This window comes from Mustela erminea, chromosome 18 (genome assembly GCF_009829155.1).
Source record: "Mustela erminea isolate mMusErm1 chromosome 18, mMusErm1.Pri, whole genome shotgun sequence".
NCBI classification, from domain to species: domain Eukaryota; kingdom Metazoa; phylum Chordata; class Mammalia; order Carnivora; family Mustelidae; genus Mustela; species Mustela erminea.
Window position 1 is genome coordinate 56,006,331 of NC_045631.1, and position 17,747 is coordinate 56,024,077.

The window sequence follows — 17,747 nt, forward strand, 5'->3', positions numbered from 1 at the left end:
AGGGAACACAAGCAGGGGGGGTGGGAGAGGGAGAAGCAGGCTTCCCACCAAGCAGGGAGCCCAGTGTGGGGCTCAACCCCAGGACCCTGCGATCATGACCTGAGCTGAAGGCAGACGCTTAACGACTGACCCATCCAGGAGCCCCCAACCTATTTTCTTTAGAGAGAGAAGCCCACCTCTCTGGGTTTTCATTAGTTTGTCTTGACTTGAATGACTCATTAATCCTTGGGCAACAGAATTTAGAGTAACAGAGAAAAAAGCAACTAAACAGGTAGAACATTGAAACAGTCTCAAAAAGATGACACAGGACACAATGTTTCAAAATTTGTACATTGTTTACTTTAAGCAACAGTCCAGGATTGTGAAGTACAACACACATTTTAAGGATACTTCAGTTCAAGGTCAAGCACCAGCATCATGCACACAGCTTCAAGTTACCGAAGAAGAGCATTGCCCCCTTGGGGTCTGTTCACCACAAAGACCCACTTCTGTGTGGTCACCGCCCTTGCTTTGCTTACCACTTGAAATCTGTCAGCTTGAGCGTACATGGAAGCCTTCCTCTACGTGAGAGCAGCGGGCTTAGCTCGTCATTAGTTGAGTTAGTATCTGGCTTATCTCTTAAGGTTCAAAAATGAAAAAGGCAGTTTTTTGCTTGGCAGGCAGCAAGGCATATGAGGCGCAGGCCTCTACTGTTCCATATGGCACAGGGAGATGCTTTTAGCAAAGGCCACTGACAAGGTAGGCCAACAATGAGGAGGTTTGGCGTAAAGACAACCCTGTGTTTGGGGGCCTGAAGGAACGGTGCCTGTGGACTGTTCACTGGTCTGTCCAGTCAAGGCTTGGTCAACCCAAGTAAAGCTGACAAGAAAAGGGTTTTAAAAACCTCAGTACAAAAGATCCTCTAACACATTTGGAACCAAATTGTTCTTAAAAACACTGTACTAAGTGTCACAAAACTTTCCCTCCAATCTACTACTAGAAAACACTCATGCCATGGCCTACAGACCCAGAGGAATCAGGACAGAGAGAGAGAAACCTGTTCTTTGGGGGGGGGAGGGGGAGAAAAAAAAGACAGCAGTACATAAAGTGCTTCTTTTTTAATGAAACAAATCCAAAAGATGTACAGTCAGGCTCAAGTTGTGCAGTTCACAAGCATGGAGGAAACAAAAACAAACAAAACGACAAGAGTTCAAGAGAATCGGAGCTAACCCAGGACGAGGCTGGACTTGCCACCGGGGGGATTTCTTCGGGATGGCACTGGGGCCGGAGCCACTGGGCTGGGCACAGGGGCAGCGGGCACAGGCTTTTCCTCGCTCTGCCCCAGGCTGGCCTGCAAGTCTGTGTCCACGTTTTCTAGGAAAACAGAAGAAACTTAGGGCTAATAATTATTTCTAGGTAGAATGAAGAATCTTAAGATTTTCTTGAAGGATGGTTCAGATCATACCTAGAGGTATCAAAGCATACACAGAGATAACAAATCATACCTAAAGAAGGCAACAATCGTTCAACTATGTCCCCATAACCCAAAACCAACCACCGTCAGTCTTTTTGTCATATTTGTACCCAGGCGCTTTTCTATGTGTGTTCTTTTTTTTTTTTTTTTAATTTTCTTTTTAAATTTGTATTTATTGACAGAGAGAGATCACAAGTGGGCAGAGAGGCAGGCAGAGAGAGAGGAAGGGAAGCAGGCTCACTGCCAAGCAGAGAGACCGTTGCGGGGCTCGATCCCAAGACCCTGGGATCATGACCCGATCCGAAGGCAGAGGCTTTAACCCACGAGCCACCCAGGCACCCCTGTGTGTTCTTTTCTAAAGTATACACAAACAGGAAGATGTATTTTGGGTTTTTTGTGCGTTTTTTTTTTAAGATTTTATTTATTTATTTGACAGACAGAGATCACAAGTAGGCAGAGGCAGGCAGAGAGAGAGGGAAGCAGGCTCCCTGCCGAGCAGAGAGCCCTATGTGGGACTCGATCCCAGGACCCTGAGATCACAACCTGAGCCGAAGGCAGCGGCCCAATACACTGAGCCACCCAGGCGCCCTTTTTTGTTTTTTTTAAGGTTTATTTATTTGAGAGAGAGATAGAGAGTGCAGGGGAAGGGGCAGAGGGAGAGGAAGAGAGAGAATGCTCAAGCAGGCTCCCTGCTTAGGCACAGAGCCCGACACGGCTTTGCACACCAACCATTTAGTAATCACTTCACTTTAAAATTTGCCAGACTGGGGCACCTGGGTGAGGCAGTTTCCAAACTTGGAAAAGTTTGTTTGTTTGCTTTCTTTTTCTTTTCTTTCTTTTCTTTTTTTTTTTTTTTTGGAAAAATCTTTGTTCCAAGTCAAAAGTGACTGCAGGGGCGCCTGGGTGGCTCAGTGGGTTAAAGCCTCTGCCTTTGGCTCAGGTCATGATCCCAGGGTCCTGGGATCGAGCCCTACATCAGGCTCTGCTCAGGAGGGAGCCTGCTTCCCCCCAACTCTCTCTGCCTACTCTCTGTCAAATAAATAAATAAGATCTTAAAGATTAATTAAAAAATTAAAAAGTGACTGCAAAATGCTGGGCCTCATTTTGGTGTTAAACCATCAAATTCAATTCAGGTGCATATTCTTTTTTTTTTTTTTTTTTTTTTTTTTTTTTTGACAGAGAGAGAGAGATCATAAGCCACCCAGGCGCCCCAAGAAATGTACTTTAAGTCCTTCAAAGACTAACCATTAAAAGTTCATGTTCCTAAAACCCCTTGTACCAAGTTTTAATTTGGCCAACTTTGATACTGAGAAGTCCAAGGAGGAAGAGGTCTAAGATTGGAAATTCAACAAAAAAAACTCAAATAGGGGCTCCTGGGTGGCTTAGCAGGTTAAGTGTCTGTCTTCAGTTTGGGTCTGCTCAGCGGGGAGACTGTGTCTCCCTCTCCCCCACACCCCTGCTCGTACTTTCTTTCTCTCAAATAAATAAATACAATCCTAAAAAAAAAAAGAAGAAAACCTCAGAAATATGCTACTGCTGCTTTTGACATTACCTTTTATGAACATTTGGAACTTTCTATAGAGGTAACATAACACATACAATGTTCTATACTATCATCAACCAGCAGTAAAAATCAGTCTGAAGCTTTCCAAATTGACAGTCCTGACAAACAACAATGGAGCGAGAAAGGGTCACCCCACCCCCCTCCGTTTCCCGTTGCCACACTCTTGTTGCACAAGAAGCAGGATCAAAGGCATCAACATTAAGGACACAAGTCCTCTGATAAGTATCTCTTAAATATGTCCCATTTACTGTAAATACAAACAAAACCCAAAACCTGACATTCTGAAACAACCCAAGATGGATGATTACAGAGCATAACTCCACCTGAGCCAGCCTATGGAGTTAAGCAATTTTCTTGGTGCTCTAGAACTTGGCCTCACCAGTACCCAGGCTCCAACAGCTCCCCGTTGTCTGTCTGCATCAGGCAGTTAGGAGTACTTCCAAAGGACACAGCTCATTACCTTGCAGCCCTACCGTGGTCATTTATTTTCATAAAATGATTTTTATTTTTACCTTTTTAAAGAAGATTTTATTTTATTTATTTATTTATTTATTTATTTATTTATTTATTTATTTATTTATTTATTTGACATAGAGAGAGGCAGGCAGAGGTGGGGGGTGGGCAGGCTCCCCGCTGAGCAGAGAGCCCCATGTGGGGCTTGATCCCAGGACCCTGGGATCATGACCTGAGCCGAAGGCAGAGGCTTTAACCCACTAAGCCACCCAGGCACCCCTTTAAGACTCTTTTTAAAGTGATCTCCACACCCAAAGTAGGCTTGAACTCACAACCCCATAATCAAGAGTTCTATGCTTCACGGACTGAACCAGCCAGGCGCCCCTCCATTAAACTATTTATTTCATTTTATTTATTTATAAATTTTAGGTAGGTTCCATGCCCAATGTGGGGCTCGAATTCATGACGCTGAAATCAGGAGTCTCGTGCTCCACTGACAGAGCCAGTCAGGAGCCCCTCCATAAAATGATTTTTAGATAAATCAAGCTCACACCCACCAATCTTATGTCTGTCTTTCATTATTAAGGGAACAGTTTTGTCTTTCATGTCTAGATAATATGCCAAGAAAGAAAAAAAAAAAAAGCACATACGAAGAATAAACAATTCTTAATTTAAATGCTCCTTTGTCTACTCAGAACTACTCCAGCCAGAAAGAATGAGGCTAGTCTGTTACTCCATCCCTTTAGTCTATAATGAGACAAGTACAGGAACTGAGAATAAGGCTTTAGAAACTTATACAGAGGGGCGCCTGGGTGGCTCAGTGGGTTGAGCCTCTGCCTTTGGCTCAGGTCATGGTCTCAGGGTCCTGGGAGTGAGCCCCGCATCGGGCTCTCTGCTCAGCGGGGAGCCTGCTTCTCCTTCTCCCTCTGCCTGCCTCTCTACCTACTTGTGATCTCTATGTCTCTGCCAAATAAATAAATAAATAAAATCTTTAAAAAAAGAAAAGAAACTTACACAGGACCTGACAGAGAAAGCTTCTGTCTGTTGAATCTAATAACTGAAAAATGGGACTTTAAACACAAACATGTCTACTAGAATAGCTAACTTATATACTCCTGACTTGTCTTTCTTCCTCGGCACATCAATGAGCTCAGTGAATGGACACATCAGAGTAAATGATAAAGTGCTTATTATAAGGATGAAAGAATTAGAGTGTCGAGAAATGCAGCAGACTGTCTAACTTGCCTAAAGGCGGGAAACACTTCGACCTAAATCCCATGGACCGCCTCCCTCCGCTGCAGATTTCCCACGTGCTCCCTTTAGCCATTGCTGTATTTCATTCCCCCAAAAAGGAAGGCAATTTTCCTTCTACCCCCAAAAAATCTGTCTTATTTAAACTGAGTAGGAACAAAGAAAAAAATAAACTGAGCAGAGTAGCTTGACTTTGAAGTAAACCAGGCAACAGGACTGGGGTTGACTTCTCCGCCACCAGGCGGATCTTGAATCCGTTATGCCCTTGTCATTTCATGACAAACGAACTCAAAGTAAAGACTTGTCATACTGCACAACTCAGGGTGCTGTTTACCTGAAGAATCTCTAACAAGCTGAACGGGGGTGAGAGAGGAGTCATTATTAGCAGGAGTAATGACACATTTTTTCCTAACTTCATCAGGGGCTCTCACATATTTCTTCAGGCTCCCCAGATTGCTAACTCTATCTCCTGTCCAAAAGTAGGGACTAAAGATGATTCTTGCTAAGTCAGGTCTGATGGGGAAGTACTTCAGAACACGAAAAGCAGCAAAACTGAAAAGCCCTGAAGATTTCTTTACCTCCAGAAGAGTCTCTGCAGACGGAACACACTGGACACGAACAATAACATCTTCAGTCCAGTGAGAAAGTGGCTCATGCTCTGAGGAGAAACCCTGGTAACGCTCACAAGGGTTCAGGAGATCCTTCTCCCACCACGCCCACCGAAAAACACTGTCTGAGGGGCGCCTGGAGGGCTCAGTCTGTGAAGCGTCTGACTTCAGATCAGGTCCATGATCCCAGAGTCCTGGGATCGAGCCCTGCATCGGGCTCCCTGCCCAGCGGGGAGTCTGCTTCTCCCCGCTCCCTCTGTTGCCCCCCCCCGCCCCCACTCGTGTTCTGTCTCTCTAAAATAAATAAATAAGGGGCGCCTGGGTGGCTCAGTGGGTTAAGCCCCTGCCTTCAGCTCAGGTCATGATCTCAGGGTCCTGGGATCGAGCCCCGCATCGGGCTCTCTGCCTGCTTATGATCTCTCTCTGTGTCAAATAAGTAGATAAAATCTTTTTTAAAAAAATTAAAAAATATTAAATAAATAAATAAAATCTTTAAGAAAAGAAGAGAAGAGAGAAAAGAAAAAGAAGGGGAGGGGAGGGGAGGGGAGAGAGAGAGGGCAGGAGAGGAATCTGGTTCTTAAACCTGTTCTACGGAGTAGCTGCCTCACAGAGTGTAATGGTAGGAAGAGGTCCCGAGGAAGCAGCCTCTTCCTTCTGGACCAGACAAGGCCTTCCGGCGGCTGCATTTCACTGAGTCAACTTTCACCCGATTCCTACTGCCTGACACACACGTGACTTTCATTACGCGCAGAAGTAATTCTCTGGCACTTGTTAAGGAAGATTCAATAAATACTTCAAAGATTGACTATCATTAAATAAATGATTATAGCTCATTTCCACATATAATTGGTAACATCGATGCTGAGAATTTACATCTGCCCCCTAAATCATCATCTGTAAGATCACAGAGGTACCCGTGTCTTGCTAAATAAGCACCTGAGCATAAAAATCAAACAAACTTGGTCATTAAACGTAGGCCAAGCTTGAAATGCCAGCACTTATTACTAAAAAGCTCTCATTAAGAGTAACAGATGCTGGGGCGCCTGGGTGGCTCAGTGGGTTAAGCCTCTGCCTTCGGCTCAGGTCATAATCCCAGGGTCCTGGGATCGAGCCCCACATGGGGCTCTCTACTGGGTGGGGAGCCTGCTTCCTCCTCTCTCTCTGCCTGCCTCTCTGCCTACTTGTGATCTCCATCTGTCAAATAAATACAATCTTAAAAAAAAAAAAAAAAAAAAGACTAACAGACACCAGCCTGACTACCAGCCTGACTACCATATTCGTGAAAGACTCTCCGTTTCCCGTCCCTGCGGCATTTCTGACATGACGCTCACCGCAGCAGATACACATGCGGCCGTGCTCACTAACTTCCCGGTTTCATTTTTCTTTCCTCCAAACCCAGTGCGCGCAGGCGCTTGGGGCAAAGCCAGGTTTCACTCCCCAGTCTCTTTTTCCCCAAAACCCGATTTCAATTTCAAATTCCAATCTATGCTAAAAACCATTTACAGAACCAGAAACCAGGGCTTCGGGAGGACTCACCATGAATGTCGCCTTCTCCCTGGAAAATAAAAGAAATTTAAAGTTTAGTTCAGTTTTTATTTTTATTTAATTAATTATTATTATTATTATTATTTTTTTAGTAATCTCTATAGCTGACATGGGGCTCAAACTCATGACCCTGAGATCCAGAGTCACATGCTCCTCTGACTGAGCCAGCCGGGTGCCCCTAAAAATTTACTCCAGATTTTAATTTTATAACAAGCAAATAATGCAGTCACGGTTCTGACAGGGTACTATCTGTTTGAAACCAAATATGAAATTTCATTTTGATGCAGTCAAGTTCAGGGTCAGGCCGCAACACGATTCCATTACAACTTGTACTTACTTTTGGACAACGCTGAACAAAAATGCTACATGACAGGTTGCCCCAGTGCCAGCAATATCCAACACACCAAAAAACGTGAACATTTACGTCAGTGACCTAATATCAATTAGGATTTCAGAGGATCCTTTAATCAGAATGGGAAACTGGTAAAATTTATCCTTCCATATTCTCTCTCCTTTCTCTTTATCTAGCTGTTGAAGGGCCTCTATAAATTCCAAAGCCCCACACAGGTCTTTCCACACTTGCACCGCTGATGCCTGTGTGTGCTCTGAGGTCCCTGCTTCCAGACACATCCCTGGGGGCACTGGGACCATGGTCCTCTGCAGACAACTGAGGGTAAAGCCCAGGCTGGAGTCTCCTGCAGTTCAGCTCAGAACAACTGGGCAATGTTTGCCAACAACAGGAACAATCTCTGAAGTCACAAATGCTACTACATATGAGTTACGTAGGAAGTAAGCGTGCTCCATTAGTTCCCGAAATCAACAGTGAAGGAGAGAGACTAATCCTACTAATAGAAGAGACATCTGAACAGATCCAGATCACGTCACCTCACTTTTCCGACTTTATTCTTTATCGAACTTCCATTCCCAATATGGCCTCCGTCCCTCTCCTAATTATGTCAGACTCCAGTGGCAGAACTGACGCTCTTAGTACAACAGGAGAGAAGTGAATTTCTAAACTGTATTAACCTCAAAGCCCTTGTCCCGTGTTGTCACACTGACCTTCAGATCTAAGAAGTCTCCAGCGTTTGCTTCAGAAGAGTTCCTTCTCTGGGGTCCAGATGACTCAGAATCCTGTCGGCCACCACTAGACTTGGCACCTAAATTAAACCACACTTTCTTGAGGAACGGACAGAACTAAAGCGAAAACACTGCTTTCATGAGTGATGTTCATGTTAGTCTCATATACAAAATGAGCTAACACTGTTAGGAGGGTTAACTGAGAGCTTAAAAATTCCACCAAATAACCCAATTTGACCCCAGTCCCTATTCCGACCCCTCAAGACTTTTTGGTCCCAGTCCTTCCTCCACTGACAAGCTTTAACTGTTGTTGATCTCATTATGGTTGAGCTGGATTTTGCTCCTCACAGAAAACCAACTGTAGTTACTCATGCTGGGTCCGTCCCTTTTGACCAGTGACCACCGATATAAGCAGTACCTGCCGACTTGGCCCATGAAGGAGGATTTTCCTCAGGTGTCCCGAAGATGCTAGATGCCATTTTGTTCCTCCTCACAGGCTGTTCTGTTGGTTCATCAAAGCCTAATGAAAAATTGGATCCACCGCCTGGAGGCCGCAAAACCCTTGGAATAATGGCAAGACATCCATTTCAGGTCATACCAAATACTTCTCGGCATAAATGTCTTCAAACCCCTTTCATTTCATTTCTCTCACCCATTTGTTCCTCCTACCCCGCCCCCAACAAGGGAGAGGAATTGATTCATCATGGTATAAATTCGGCACTGGATCACACCAGTTAGAATGGCCAGTGGTAGACAGACAAGAATCAACAGTGTTGACAAGGAAGTGGAGAGAAAGGAACCCTCACGCATGGTGGTTGGTGGGAATGTAAACTGATGCAGCCACGGTGGAAAACGATATGGAGGGTCCTGAAAAAACTGGTAATAGAAATACCCTATGACCCAGTAATTCCACTCTGGATATCTACCGGAAGAAAACAAAAACACTCATTTGGAAAATATATGCACAAGTTTACTGCAGCATTATTTACAACAGCCAAGGTATGGAAGCAACCCAAGTGTCCACTGATAGATGGATAAAGCAGATCTGGCACAGACAGATGCACAGTGGGGTATTACGCAGCCATAAACAAGAATGAGACCTTGCCACTGGAGACACCATGGAAAGATGCAGAGGATATGATGCTAAAAGAACTAAGTCAGACAGAAACAAATACTACATGGCTTCACTTCATGTGGAACCTAAAAAAAACAAACCAAATGAACAAACAAAAAAACCCCAGAAACAGACTCACAAACACAGAGAACAAACTGGCCAGAGGGGCAAGGGTGTGGGGGAATAGATAAACGAGGGGGAGGGGATTAAGAGGTACCAGTTTCCAGGTATGAAATAAACAAGTCACAGGATAAAAAGTACAGCAAAGGGAATATACTCAATAATGTTGTTAACAGATTTGTGTGGGGACCCACGGTGACAGCACTCACCATGGTGGGCATCTCATAGTGTATAGAATTGTCGAACGCTGTATGGTATACACCTGAGACTAATATAATACTGTATTGTCAACTATTCTCAATAAAAAGACTTAATATTTGCAGTAAGGTTGTCTGATGCCCAGGGCAGCTGAAACAGCCTGGTTCATGTCCCCTTTTAACAAAGACCTAACAGACCTCGCCTAGTGGGCGTGGCTGGATATATTTGCAAAGACGTTTGGAAGCACATCTCTTTATTTATGTATTCATAACGCACTTCCACTTTTATTTTCAACAAAACTAAAAACGCAAGAGTATACATGTAAAAGCTGATCATTTTGGAAACCCAAGGAAAGCTGATGATAGTCTCCTCCTGTCTTGGCGTCACCAGCGAGCCGCATTTACACACCTGTAAGGCACGCAGTGTTCTCACTAGTAATGACAAGGGACCCGCCACAGGAGGAAGTCCGCAAGAGACATGGGCGTAAGACTCCCAGCATCTTCGATTACCAGGCACCACTGGACACCCTCTACAGCTTTCAGTTCAGCAATGAAACCCAGCACTTGGACATTTCCAGAGCGTCCTGTCTTGGATTGATCAATGTGCTTCCTCCCTGGAAGAACTCAATTTAACTTGTCCTGTCACTACTCAGAAAGAGAAATGGACATGGTCTTACGGGATGATTTTCTAACTACTGATTCTATTCCGTTATTGGGGATAGGAGTAGTCTGGTCTCCTTCTTCTTAATCAGTTTGAGAAATATTTTTACAGGAGGATGTCCATGTCATCCAAGTTTCCAAATAAATAACAGTTTTCATTTGCATACAGCTCCTTACATTAGAAAACGAAGGAAAAAATTAAACACTTACGGGGTAAATTCCCTTCTAAGTACCCCTCTAAGGGCATTCTAAGTCTTGATTTTTTAAAAACTACTGTTGCATGCTAAATGTTTTCTCACCTCCATTATTTTTTCCTTCGGCACATACATCATTGAAGAGTACATTTATATGTTTCCAAATATAGGGGTCTTTTTGGTTTATTAATTTCTAGCTTTTAACTATAACACAGACAACTGCCTGAGTGCCTTGAAATTTGAGGAAAGGTGCTTTTAAAGCCTAATATGTGGTCAACTTAAGAAATCTATATATGCTTGAAAAGAACGTGTATTTGCCAATGTTCTATAGATCTACTAGGATAAAGCCTGCTAATTGTGAGTTGTTCTAATCTACTGGGGATTTTTAAGTATGTTTTATCACTTAAGGAGAGAATCTATTAACAATTCCTACTACAATGAAGAGTTTTTCAGTTTCTCCTCAGAATTCTGTCAGGAGTTTTCTCCCCAAAAGACTGCCACTGGGGATGCCTGGGCAGCTCAGACGGTTAAGTGTCGGACTCAGTTTCAGCTCAGGCCATGATCTGAGGGTGGTGGGATAGAGCCCCTGAGCCCACGCTCAGCAGGGTCTGCTTGAGGATTCTCACCCTCTCCCTCTGCCCCTCCCCCCACTCACACATGCACTTCTTCTGTCTCTAAAATAAACAAATCTTTAAAGCAGAAGAGGGGCGCCTGTTTAGCTCAGTCAGTTGATCGTGTGACTGTCGATCTTGGGGTTGTGAGTTCAAGCCCCATGTTGGGTGTAGAGATTACTTAAAAATAAAAAAAGGAGAGGAATCACAAGCGGAAAATGGGACAAAAAATACTAACAGGCAATTTAAAAATGTGGGTAGCCTCTAAACATTAAAAATGCAATCCCACTAGCAAATAAGTGAAATTTTGAAAAAGGATAGGGGTGCCTGGGTGGCTCAGTGGGTTAAACCTCTGCCTTTGGCTCAAGTCATGATCTCAGGGTCCTGGGATCAAGCCCCGCATAGGGATCTCTGCTCAGCGGGGAGCCTGCTTCCCCACCTCACTCTCTGCCTGCTTCTCTGCCTACTTGTGATCTCTGTCAAATAAATAAATAAAATCTTTAAAAATTTTTAAAAATAAAAATAAGAATAAATAAAACAAAGGGATATGTATTTTGCTTATTAGACTGGTAAATATGAAAAAAATGACAATTTCCAGCATTAATTAAAGTATGAGAGTATAAATCTCTACGAACTTTCTTTTAAAAAAATATTTTTTTATTAATTTGAGAGAGAGACAGAGACAGCGAGAAGCACAAGCAGGAGGGAAGGCAGAGGGAGAAGGATAAACAAACTCACTGCTGAGCCAGGAGCCCAACGCAGGGTTCGATCCCAGGACCCTGAGATCATGACCTGAGCCGAAGACTGACGCTTAACCATCTGAGCCACCCAGATGCCCCAAATTTGTACAAGCTTTCTAAAGGATATTTTGATAGCATATGTCAACTGTTGGCTTTTTATATGAACTGGCATTTCTACTTCCAGAAATTATCCTTATCGGATAACCAGAAATATGTACAAGGACAATCCTATAAAAATGTTACTCTATAAATAAAATTGGTAATACCCTAACTGGCCCTTAGTAGGGGTTTAGTTATCCAAGCATGTCCATACAACAGAAAGCTGTATACATCAGGGTCAGATTTACCTTCACTGGTAGATGTCAGAAGTTATTCAAAACACAGTGAATGAAAAACGTTGGATAACAGAAGGGCAATCACGTGTTACATAGAACAATGAGAGATACACTTATCTAGCTGTGTGACCTTGGGAAAACTGCTTACCCTCTCTCTATGCTCTGGTTTTCTCTGCAAGGAGAAGAGGTTCACGGTAGCTGCCTTGTAAGGCTATTCTAAGGATAGCCTATAGACTCTGCCTAGAACAGAACCTGGAACACAGACAGCTACAAGATACTGCATCAGAACTAAAAGCACAAACACCACAGTGTTATCCAGGGTTTGTGCTTTCAGATGGAATTTCAGGTGAATTTCAGTGTCCTGTTTTACACTTCATATTCTTCTGGATTGCCATTAATCTAAAATTCTTCTTTTTAAGATTTTATTTATCTGATAGAGAGCACAAGCGGGGGGGAGCGGCCGGCAAAGTGAGAAGCAGGCTCACTGCTGAGCAAGGAGCCCCACGTGGGGTTTGATCCCAGGATCCTGGGATCATGACCCGAGTCGCAGGGAGACTTTTAACCCACTGAGCCACCTAGGGGCCCCATTTTATTTTTTTTTTTAAGATTTTATTTATTTATTTGACAGAGAAAGATCACAAGCAGGCAGAGAGGCAGGCAGAGAGAGAGGGAGAAGCAGGCTCCCTGCTGAGCAGAGAGCTCAATGCGGGGCTCGATCCCAGGACCCTGAGATCATGACCTGAGATGAAGGCAGCGGCTTAACCCACTGAGCCACCCAGGTGCCCCTAAGATTTTTTTTTTTTTTTTTTAAAGTAATCTCTATACTCAACGTGGAGTTTGAACTCACAAACCCAAGATCAGGAGTCCCATGTTCCACCAACTGAGCAGGAGCTCCAGTCTAAAATTCTTTTAATGGCAGCTTCTGGGTTCCGGAATTCCTGGACACTCCTTCTATCGACAGTCCTAGCTTTCCCCCTGGCCACAGCATGTGCTTGTCTGTGTGCACCCCTGTGCCCTCGCATCTTACAACTGAAACCCTGGCTCCTCTGCTCCCCCGGCTGCAGTGGACCCTGGCCTGTGCTCCCTAACGCCGCACCCCTTCCTACCTTGTTCCTCCTCCCCACAAACTAGCAGGAGCAAGCCTTGGTTAAGCCCAGGCGGGGGCACTGGGGTGGCTCGGTGGGTTAAAGCCTCTGCTTTCAGCTCAGGTCATGATCTCAGGGTCCTGGGATCACGGCCCGCATCGGGCTCTCTGCTCAGCAGGGAGCCTGCTTCCCCCTCTCTCTCTGCCTGCCTCTCTGCCTACTTGTGATCTCTGTCTGTCAAATAAATAAAATCTTAAAAAAAAAAAAAAAAAAAAAAGCCCAGGCGGGACTGAGGAGATGTGACCAACAACAGGGCTCGCCATCTTATCTAGATCTTACCTTCTTCACCAATCCAGCCAAGCCCCTTTCCTCACCTTTCCCTGAATAGTTGGTTAATCTCCACTTTGAGGTATTTACTCCCACTTTTACTCCGGCCTAGAGCACTCTCTACCCTTTTTTCAAGGACTCTTCAAAACCTAGCCCATCTCTTAAACCTCCACGTCCTCCGTAAAGTCCATCAGTAGAACCCTCCATAGGCTCAAAGAGGGTCGGGTCTACATGGAGGAAAGGATGGCAGATCCTCTCCTAATGGTGTCAAGTGCCCGAGAAAGTAAATGTCTTTGGCCTGTGGGTCATGCAGTCTTTTTTTCCCCCCAAGAATTTATTTGTTTATTTGACAGAGAGAGAGAAAGAATACAACCGGGGTGCCTGGGCGGCTCAGTGGGTTAAAGCCTCTGCCTTTGGCTCAGGTCATGACCCCAGAGTCCCAGGATCGAGCCCGATGCGGGGCTCTCCCAATCTCTCTGCCTGCCTCTCTGCCTACTTGTGATCTCTCTCTGTCAAATAAATAAATAAAATCTTTTTAAAGAAAAAAAAGAAAGAAAGAATACAACCAGGGGGAATGGGAGAGGGAGAAGCAGCTCCCCACTGAGCAGGAGCCCGATGTGGGGCTCGATCCCAGGACCCTGGCATCACGACCTGAGCCAAAGGCAGAGGCTTAATGACTGAGCCACCCAGGCATCCATGGGTTATGTGGCCTTTGGAACTATTCAGCTCTGTTAAGTAGCACAAAGGCAGCCACAGACAATCTGAAAACGAAGGAGCACAGCTCTGTTCAAATCAAACTTTATTTACAAACATTGCATTTGATTTTCATGTAATTTCCACAAGTCAAGAAATGAATCTTTTCTTTTTTTTTTACACCCATTTATGAATATAAAAATCAGGCACCTGCGGCATTTGGCCCTTGGGTGATAGTTTGCTGGGCTCTGTTCTATCTAATTCAACAGGCTCACTTTTAATGGCTCAGTTGGTTAAGCCTCTGACTCTTTGTTTCAGGTCAGGTCATGGTCTCGTGGGTTGTGGGACTGAGCCCCATATCTGGCTCCGTACCCCACAGGGAATCTGCTTGAAATTCCCTCTTTCCCTCTCCATCTACCCCTCTGCCCACTCGCTCTCGCTGTCTCTCAAATAAATAAATCTTTAAAAAAAAAAAAAAAAAAGGCAAGTATATCCAGGCATACATTCTATAAAGATGATAATTGTAGGTTTATTTAATTAAGCTGCTTAAATCATAATTAAAGGTGTGTTATAAATTCTTAATAGGCTTTCTCTCTTGGTAAAGTTTGAAGCAACCAGCTTTTTATCCCTTGTTCCCCAAATCAACAAAGACACCTGAAATAAAATCAAAATTAACTTGCTTCAATATCATCCCCTTCACTCCCTAGAGATTAGAATGATTTTTTTTTCCTTTTCATAATTAAACCCTCATGAATTATTTTACCAAGATGAAAATCTCCAGAACCCTAACAGGCTGGGAAGTATTTGGGGGTGTTGAAAAAAAGGGGAAAAAAAAAAAGAATACTAGCACCCAAACACCAGCTTAAAAAGAAAGTCAAAGCTCTGAGCACCCAACTTTTTAAAGGTCTGTGTTCCTCCCGCAATAGCAGGTAATACCTACTCCAATGACGTCATTGTTGTAGAGCCCATTTGTAACAGTGAGACATCCCCAAACAAAGGATTTGGATCATAAGACAGAAATTATTTCCGTTTAATTTTTCAAGATCCTCCTATTCTTTCTGAACTAAACCAGGATTACATATTTGAGACTCAACAAAAATGTGCCCATGAACTATGGACAGCAATTTTTTAAGAATTACTTTTTCTTTCTTCTTTCTTTAAACCTCAGAGTTCGCACGTGATCTTTGCAGATCATTCCCCTACTAGCCTAAATTTATAATGTGCTTATGGAGCCAGGAAAATGTTACTGCAGAAACAAGTGGAGAATTCGGTGAGATTACAGAAGAAGGAAAGGTAAGAAGTAAACACAAGGACAAAGCTCTAGTCCTGAGATCACAGTATGGGAGGGAAACTGATGACAAAAGGTGAATGAAAACATTTATTGTGCAAAACAAAACAAAAAAAAAATCACTCCTGTCTCACATTTCCAATATACATATCAAAAAACTAGCATGAGGATTCATTTGACCTGGTTACTGAAATTCTTTATGAAGCACTAAACAGAACTTAACCCCAAAAGATAATACCTGATTTTTTTACATAATGTGTCGATTTTCACATTCCAATCACTACAGTCTGACCAGCACAAAGTTGACCACATGGCACAAAAGAAAAACCAAGGTTCAGTGTGTTCCAGAGCCCTCTGAAAAAAATGATCTCATTGCAAAGATGACAACAGAAGAGGGAGTGACCAGTATTTTCATAGGTCTGTCCTAATCAAGGTCCCCAACCTGCCAGGACCAACCAATTTATAGTTTTTTAAATCTTTCCCACTCTTTTCCACATTGTATAAGGGAAAGGAATGAGTTGAAAAGGGATGTCAACCTCCCGCCCAAGACTCACTGCTGAGCCCAGTTTTTTGTCCCCAAGTTCTCCAACCCCGGTGAAGCACTATTTCACAGCCGTCTTCTTAGCCCCACAAAATGGCTCCCTTTGTGCCACTTGCCCAGGACCCCAAGGCTGGTCGCACACGACAGCAGGTCGTGATCCATGAAGAACAGATGCCCAGAAAAAGTGGAACCTAAGCTTCCTACAAGCCTTGAGCAGGATCCCAGAAATGTCTGTATCCACCTTAAAAGAACAGCGTGCAATTAGCCGAGACAATGTGGACACCTTCCACCGATTACAGACCCTTCCACCAAGTCAGGCAAGGGCTTGGAAAAGGGTTCCAGTCCAAACACCCAGTGTCCTCTTCCCCCAATGCTGTAGCAAGACTGGCCAGAAAGGCCCTGGCTTCCCAGGTGGAGACAGTACGGAAGAGACAATGGATGTCTCCGGCCCCGCCCAAGAACAGGAAACCTCCTCCAGCTCGGGAACCCGGGCCAGCGACGAACTCATTTGGCGAACGTCAAAGGGGGAAGGGAAAGAGGTGGGATGCAAAGACCGAGGTCCGAAGGTTTGAGCGCAGAAAACCCACTCGGACTGGCTCACCGCCCCCCCTTTCGCATTCGGAGGTGGGCGCGGGAGGGGAAGGAGCAGGGGTCTTTCCTTTGTTAGCGGAGGGGAAGCACTTCGCGGAGGACTGACGGCTGGGTCCCGGACCGGCGTGGGGGTCGCAGTGACCAGCCCCGCCCGACCACAAATGCCACCTGCCGGGCGGGCCCCAGCGGGTAGGAGCCCGCAAGACTCGATCGCTGCGGCCGCAAGAGGTGACAGCCGCGCCGGGCGCGGGGCCGCCACCTGCCCCGGGCTAGAGGCATAAGCGCGTGGCCAGGGGTGGGACAATGGGGCCTGACCGGGGCGCCCCGGGGGCTGCCCAAGTACCTGGGGGCCAAGACCACCTCCCTGAAGTCGGGCCAGCCGCGCCGCAAAGGGAAGGAAGCGAACCGTCTCCGCATGGCCTGACTACCAAAATCCCGCAGCACTGCGAGGGCGAGCAGCCCCGGCCCTTCTCGGCAGACCCCTCGCTCGGGGGGCAGGAATGAATGGGAGAGGAGCGGGGATCGGGCGGGGCTGGCGCGCCGGGCTTGCGAGACGGCACAAAGACGGAGCCGACGGCCGACCCCCGCCGCCCGCCCCGGCACGAGCGCGGCGCCCGAGGCACGTTACCGCCAACGACCGGCCGCCCGGCCTCAGTGGCCCCACCGGGCAGCCGCCCTCCCGCCCCCGCTCCCGCCCCCCGAGCTCCTCGTGGGGCGGGTGCGGCCCCGCAGCCTCACCGGGAGCTATTCCTGCTGTTGGGATCGACTCCCTTGAAGGTGGTGGTGGTGGTCATGGTGCCGAGGAGCGAGGTAGGCTGGAGCGGGTGCAGAGCGCTGAAAGGGTCGGGTCCGAGGGGCGCAGAATTGCTCCCCACCCCACTGCCAGCGACCGCTGCAGGAACCTCTGCCACCGCCTGCCTCGCCGGCCGCAGCCTTTATAAGGCTCAGAAAAGCCCGCCCCCACCCTGCCGGTATTGGCCAATTCAAATAGCCTTTTTCGTTCCTATTGGCTCCCTGGAGTGCCAAGCATCGTGCGGCACCTCGACGGGCTGCGGTGGCCCCAGCTCAGCCTAAACCCGCCCCCTTCCTGGTCAGGGTGTCTTTAGAAGTTCCCCCTCCCCCATCCCCAAATCTAGGCGATGATTGGACAAAAGGACGAACCTGCCCCGCGCTGGGCACAAGTTGTGCTCGCTATCACTAAAGGAAGTTACCTGACCTAGGGAAAACTCGCCCTGGGCGAGTTGGAACCCACAAGCCGAGGACAGATTTGTCTTTACCATTACTTAACTTGCCTTACTCA

The 17,747-nt window shown here is 45.8% G+C and overlaps 2 protein-coding genes across 3 annotated transcripts in view; one reads left to right on the top strand and one right to left on the bottom strand.

Annotated features, from left to right (window-relative positions):
- The window catches only part of ARMC7 (armadillo repeat containing 7), a 35,888-nt gene extending 19,096 nt beyond the window's left edge, over positions 1-16,792 (top strand). The window contains exon 5 of the transcript XR_004280864.1: positions 15,196-16,792. The gene's annotated coding sequence lies outside the window, so the exon portion shown is untranslated. The remainder of the gene's footprint in view (positions 1-15,195) is intronic.
- JPT1 (Jupiter microtubule associated homolog 1) lies at positions 317-17,378 on the bottom strand. Of its 2 annotated transcripts, none has more exons than XM_032322712.1 (5): positions 17,186-17,378; positions 8,370-8,512; positions 7,934-8,031; positions 6,866-6,884; positions 317-1,353 (listed from the first exon to the last, which is right to left on the bottom strand). In XM_032322712.1, exons 1-5 carry the CDS (start codon positions 17,239-17,241, stop codon positions 1,205-1,207), a joined length of 465 nt encoding a protein of 154 aa, XP_032178603.1. In that variant the 5' UTR covers positions 17,242-17,378; the 3' UTR covers positions 317-1,204. The 2 variants fall into 2 exon arrangements, with proteins under 2 accessions (XP_032178603.1, XP_032178604.1); XM_032322713.1 differs by lacking the exon at positions 17,186-17,378 and adding an exon at positions 16,791-17,065.
- Between the last annotated feature and the right edge of the window lie 369 nt (positions 17,379-17,747).

Excerpts from the sequence above, each read along its gene's own strand:
- JPT1 (XM_032322713.1), bottom strand. The coding sequence starts at position 16,864 with ATGCGGAGACGGTTCGCTTCCTTCCCTTTGCGGCGCGGCTGGCCCGAC. Across the intron at positions 8,513-16,790 it reads GAGGTGGTCTTGGCCCCCAG|GGTTTTGCGGCCTCCAGGCG; the intron begins GTACTTGGGCAG and ends CATTATTCCAAG. Across the intron at positions 8,032-8,369 it reads TTCATGGGCCAAGTCGGCAG|GTGCCAAGTCTAGTGGTGGC; the intron begins GTACTGCTTATA and ends GGTTTAATTTAG.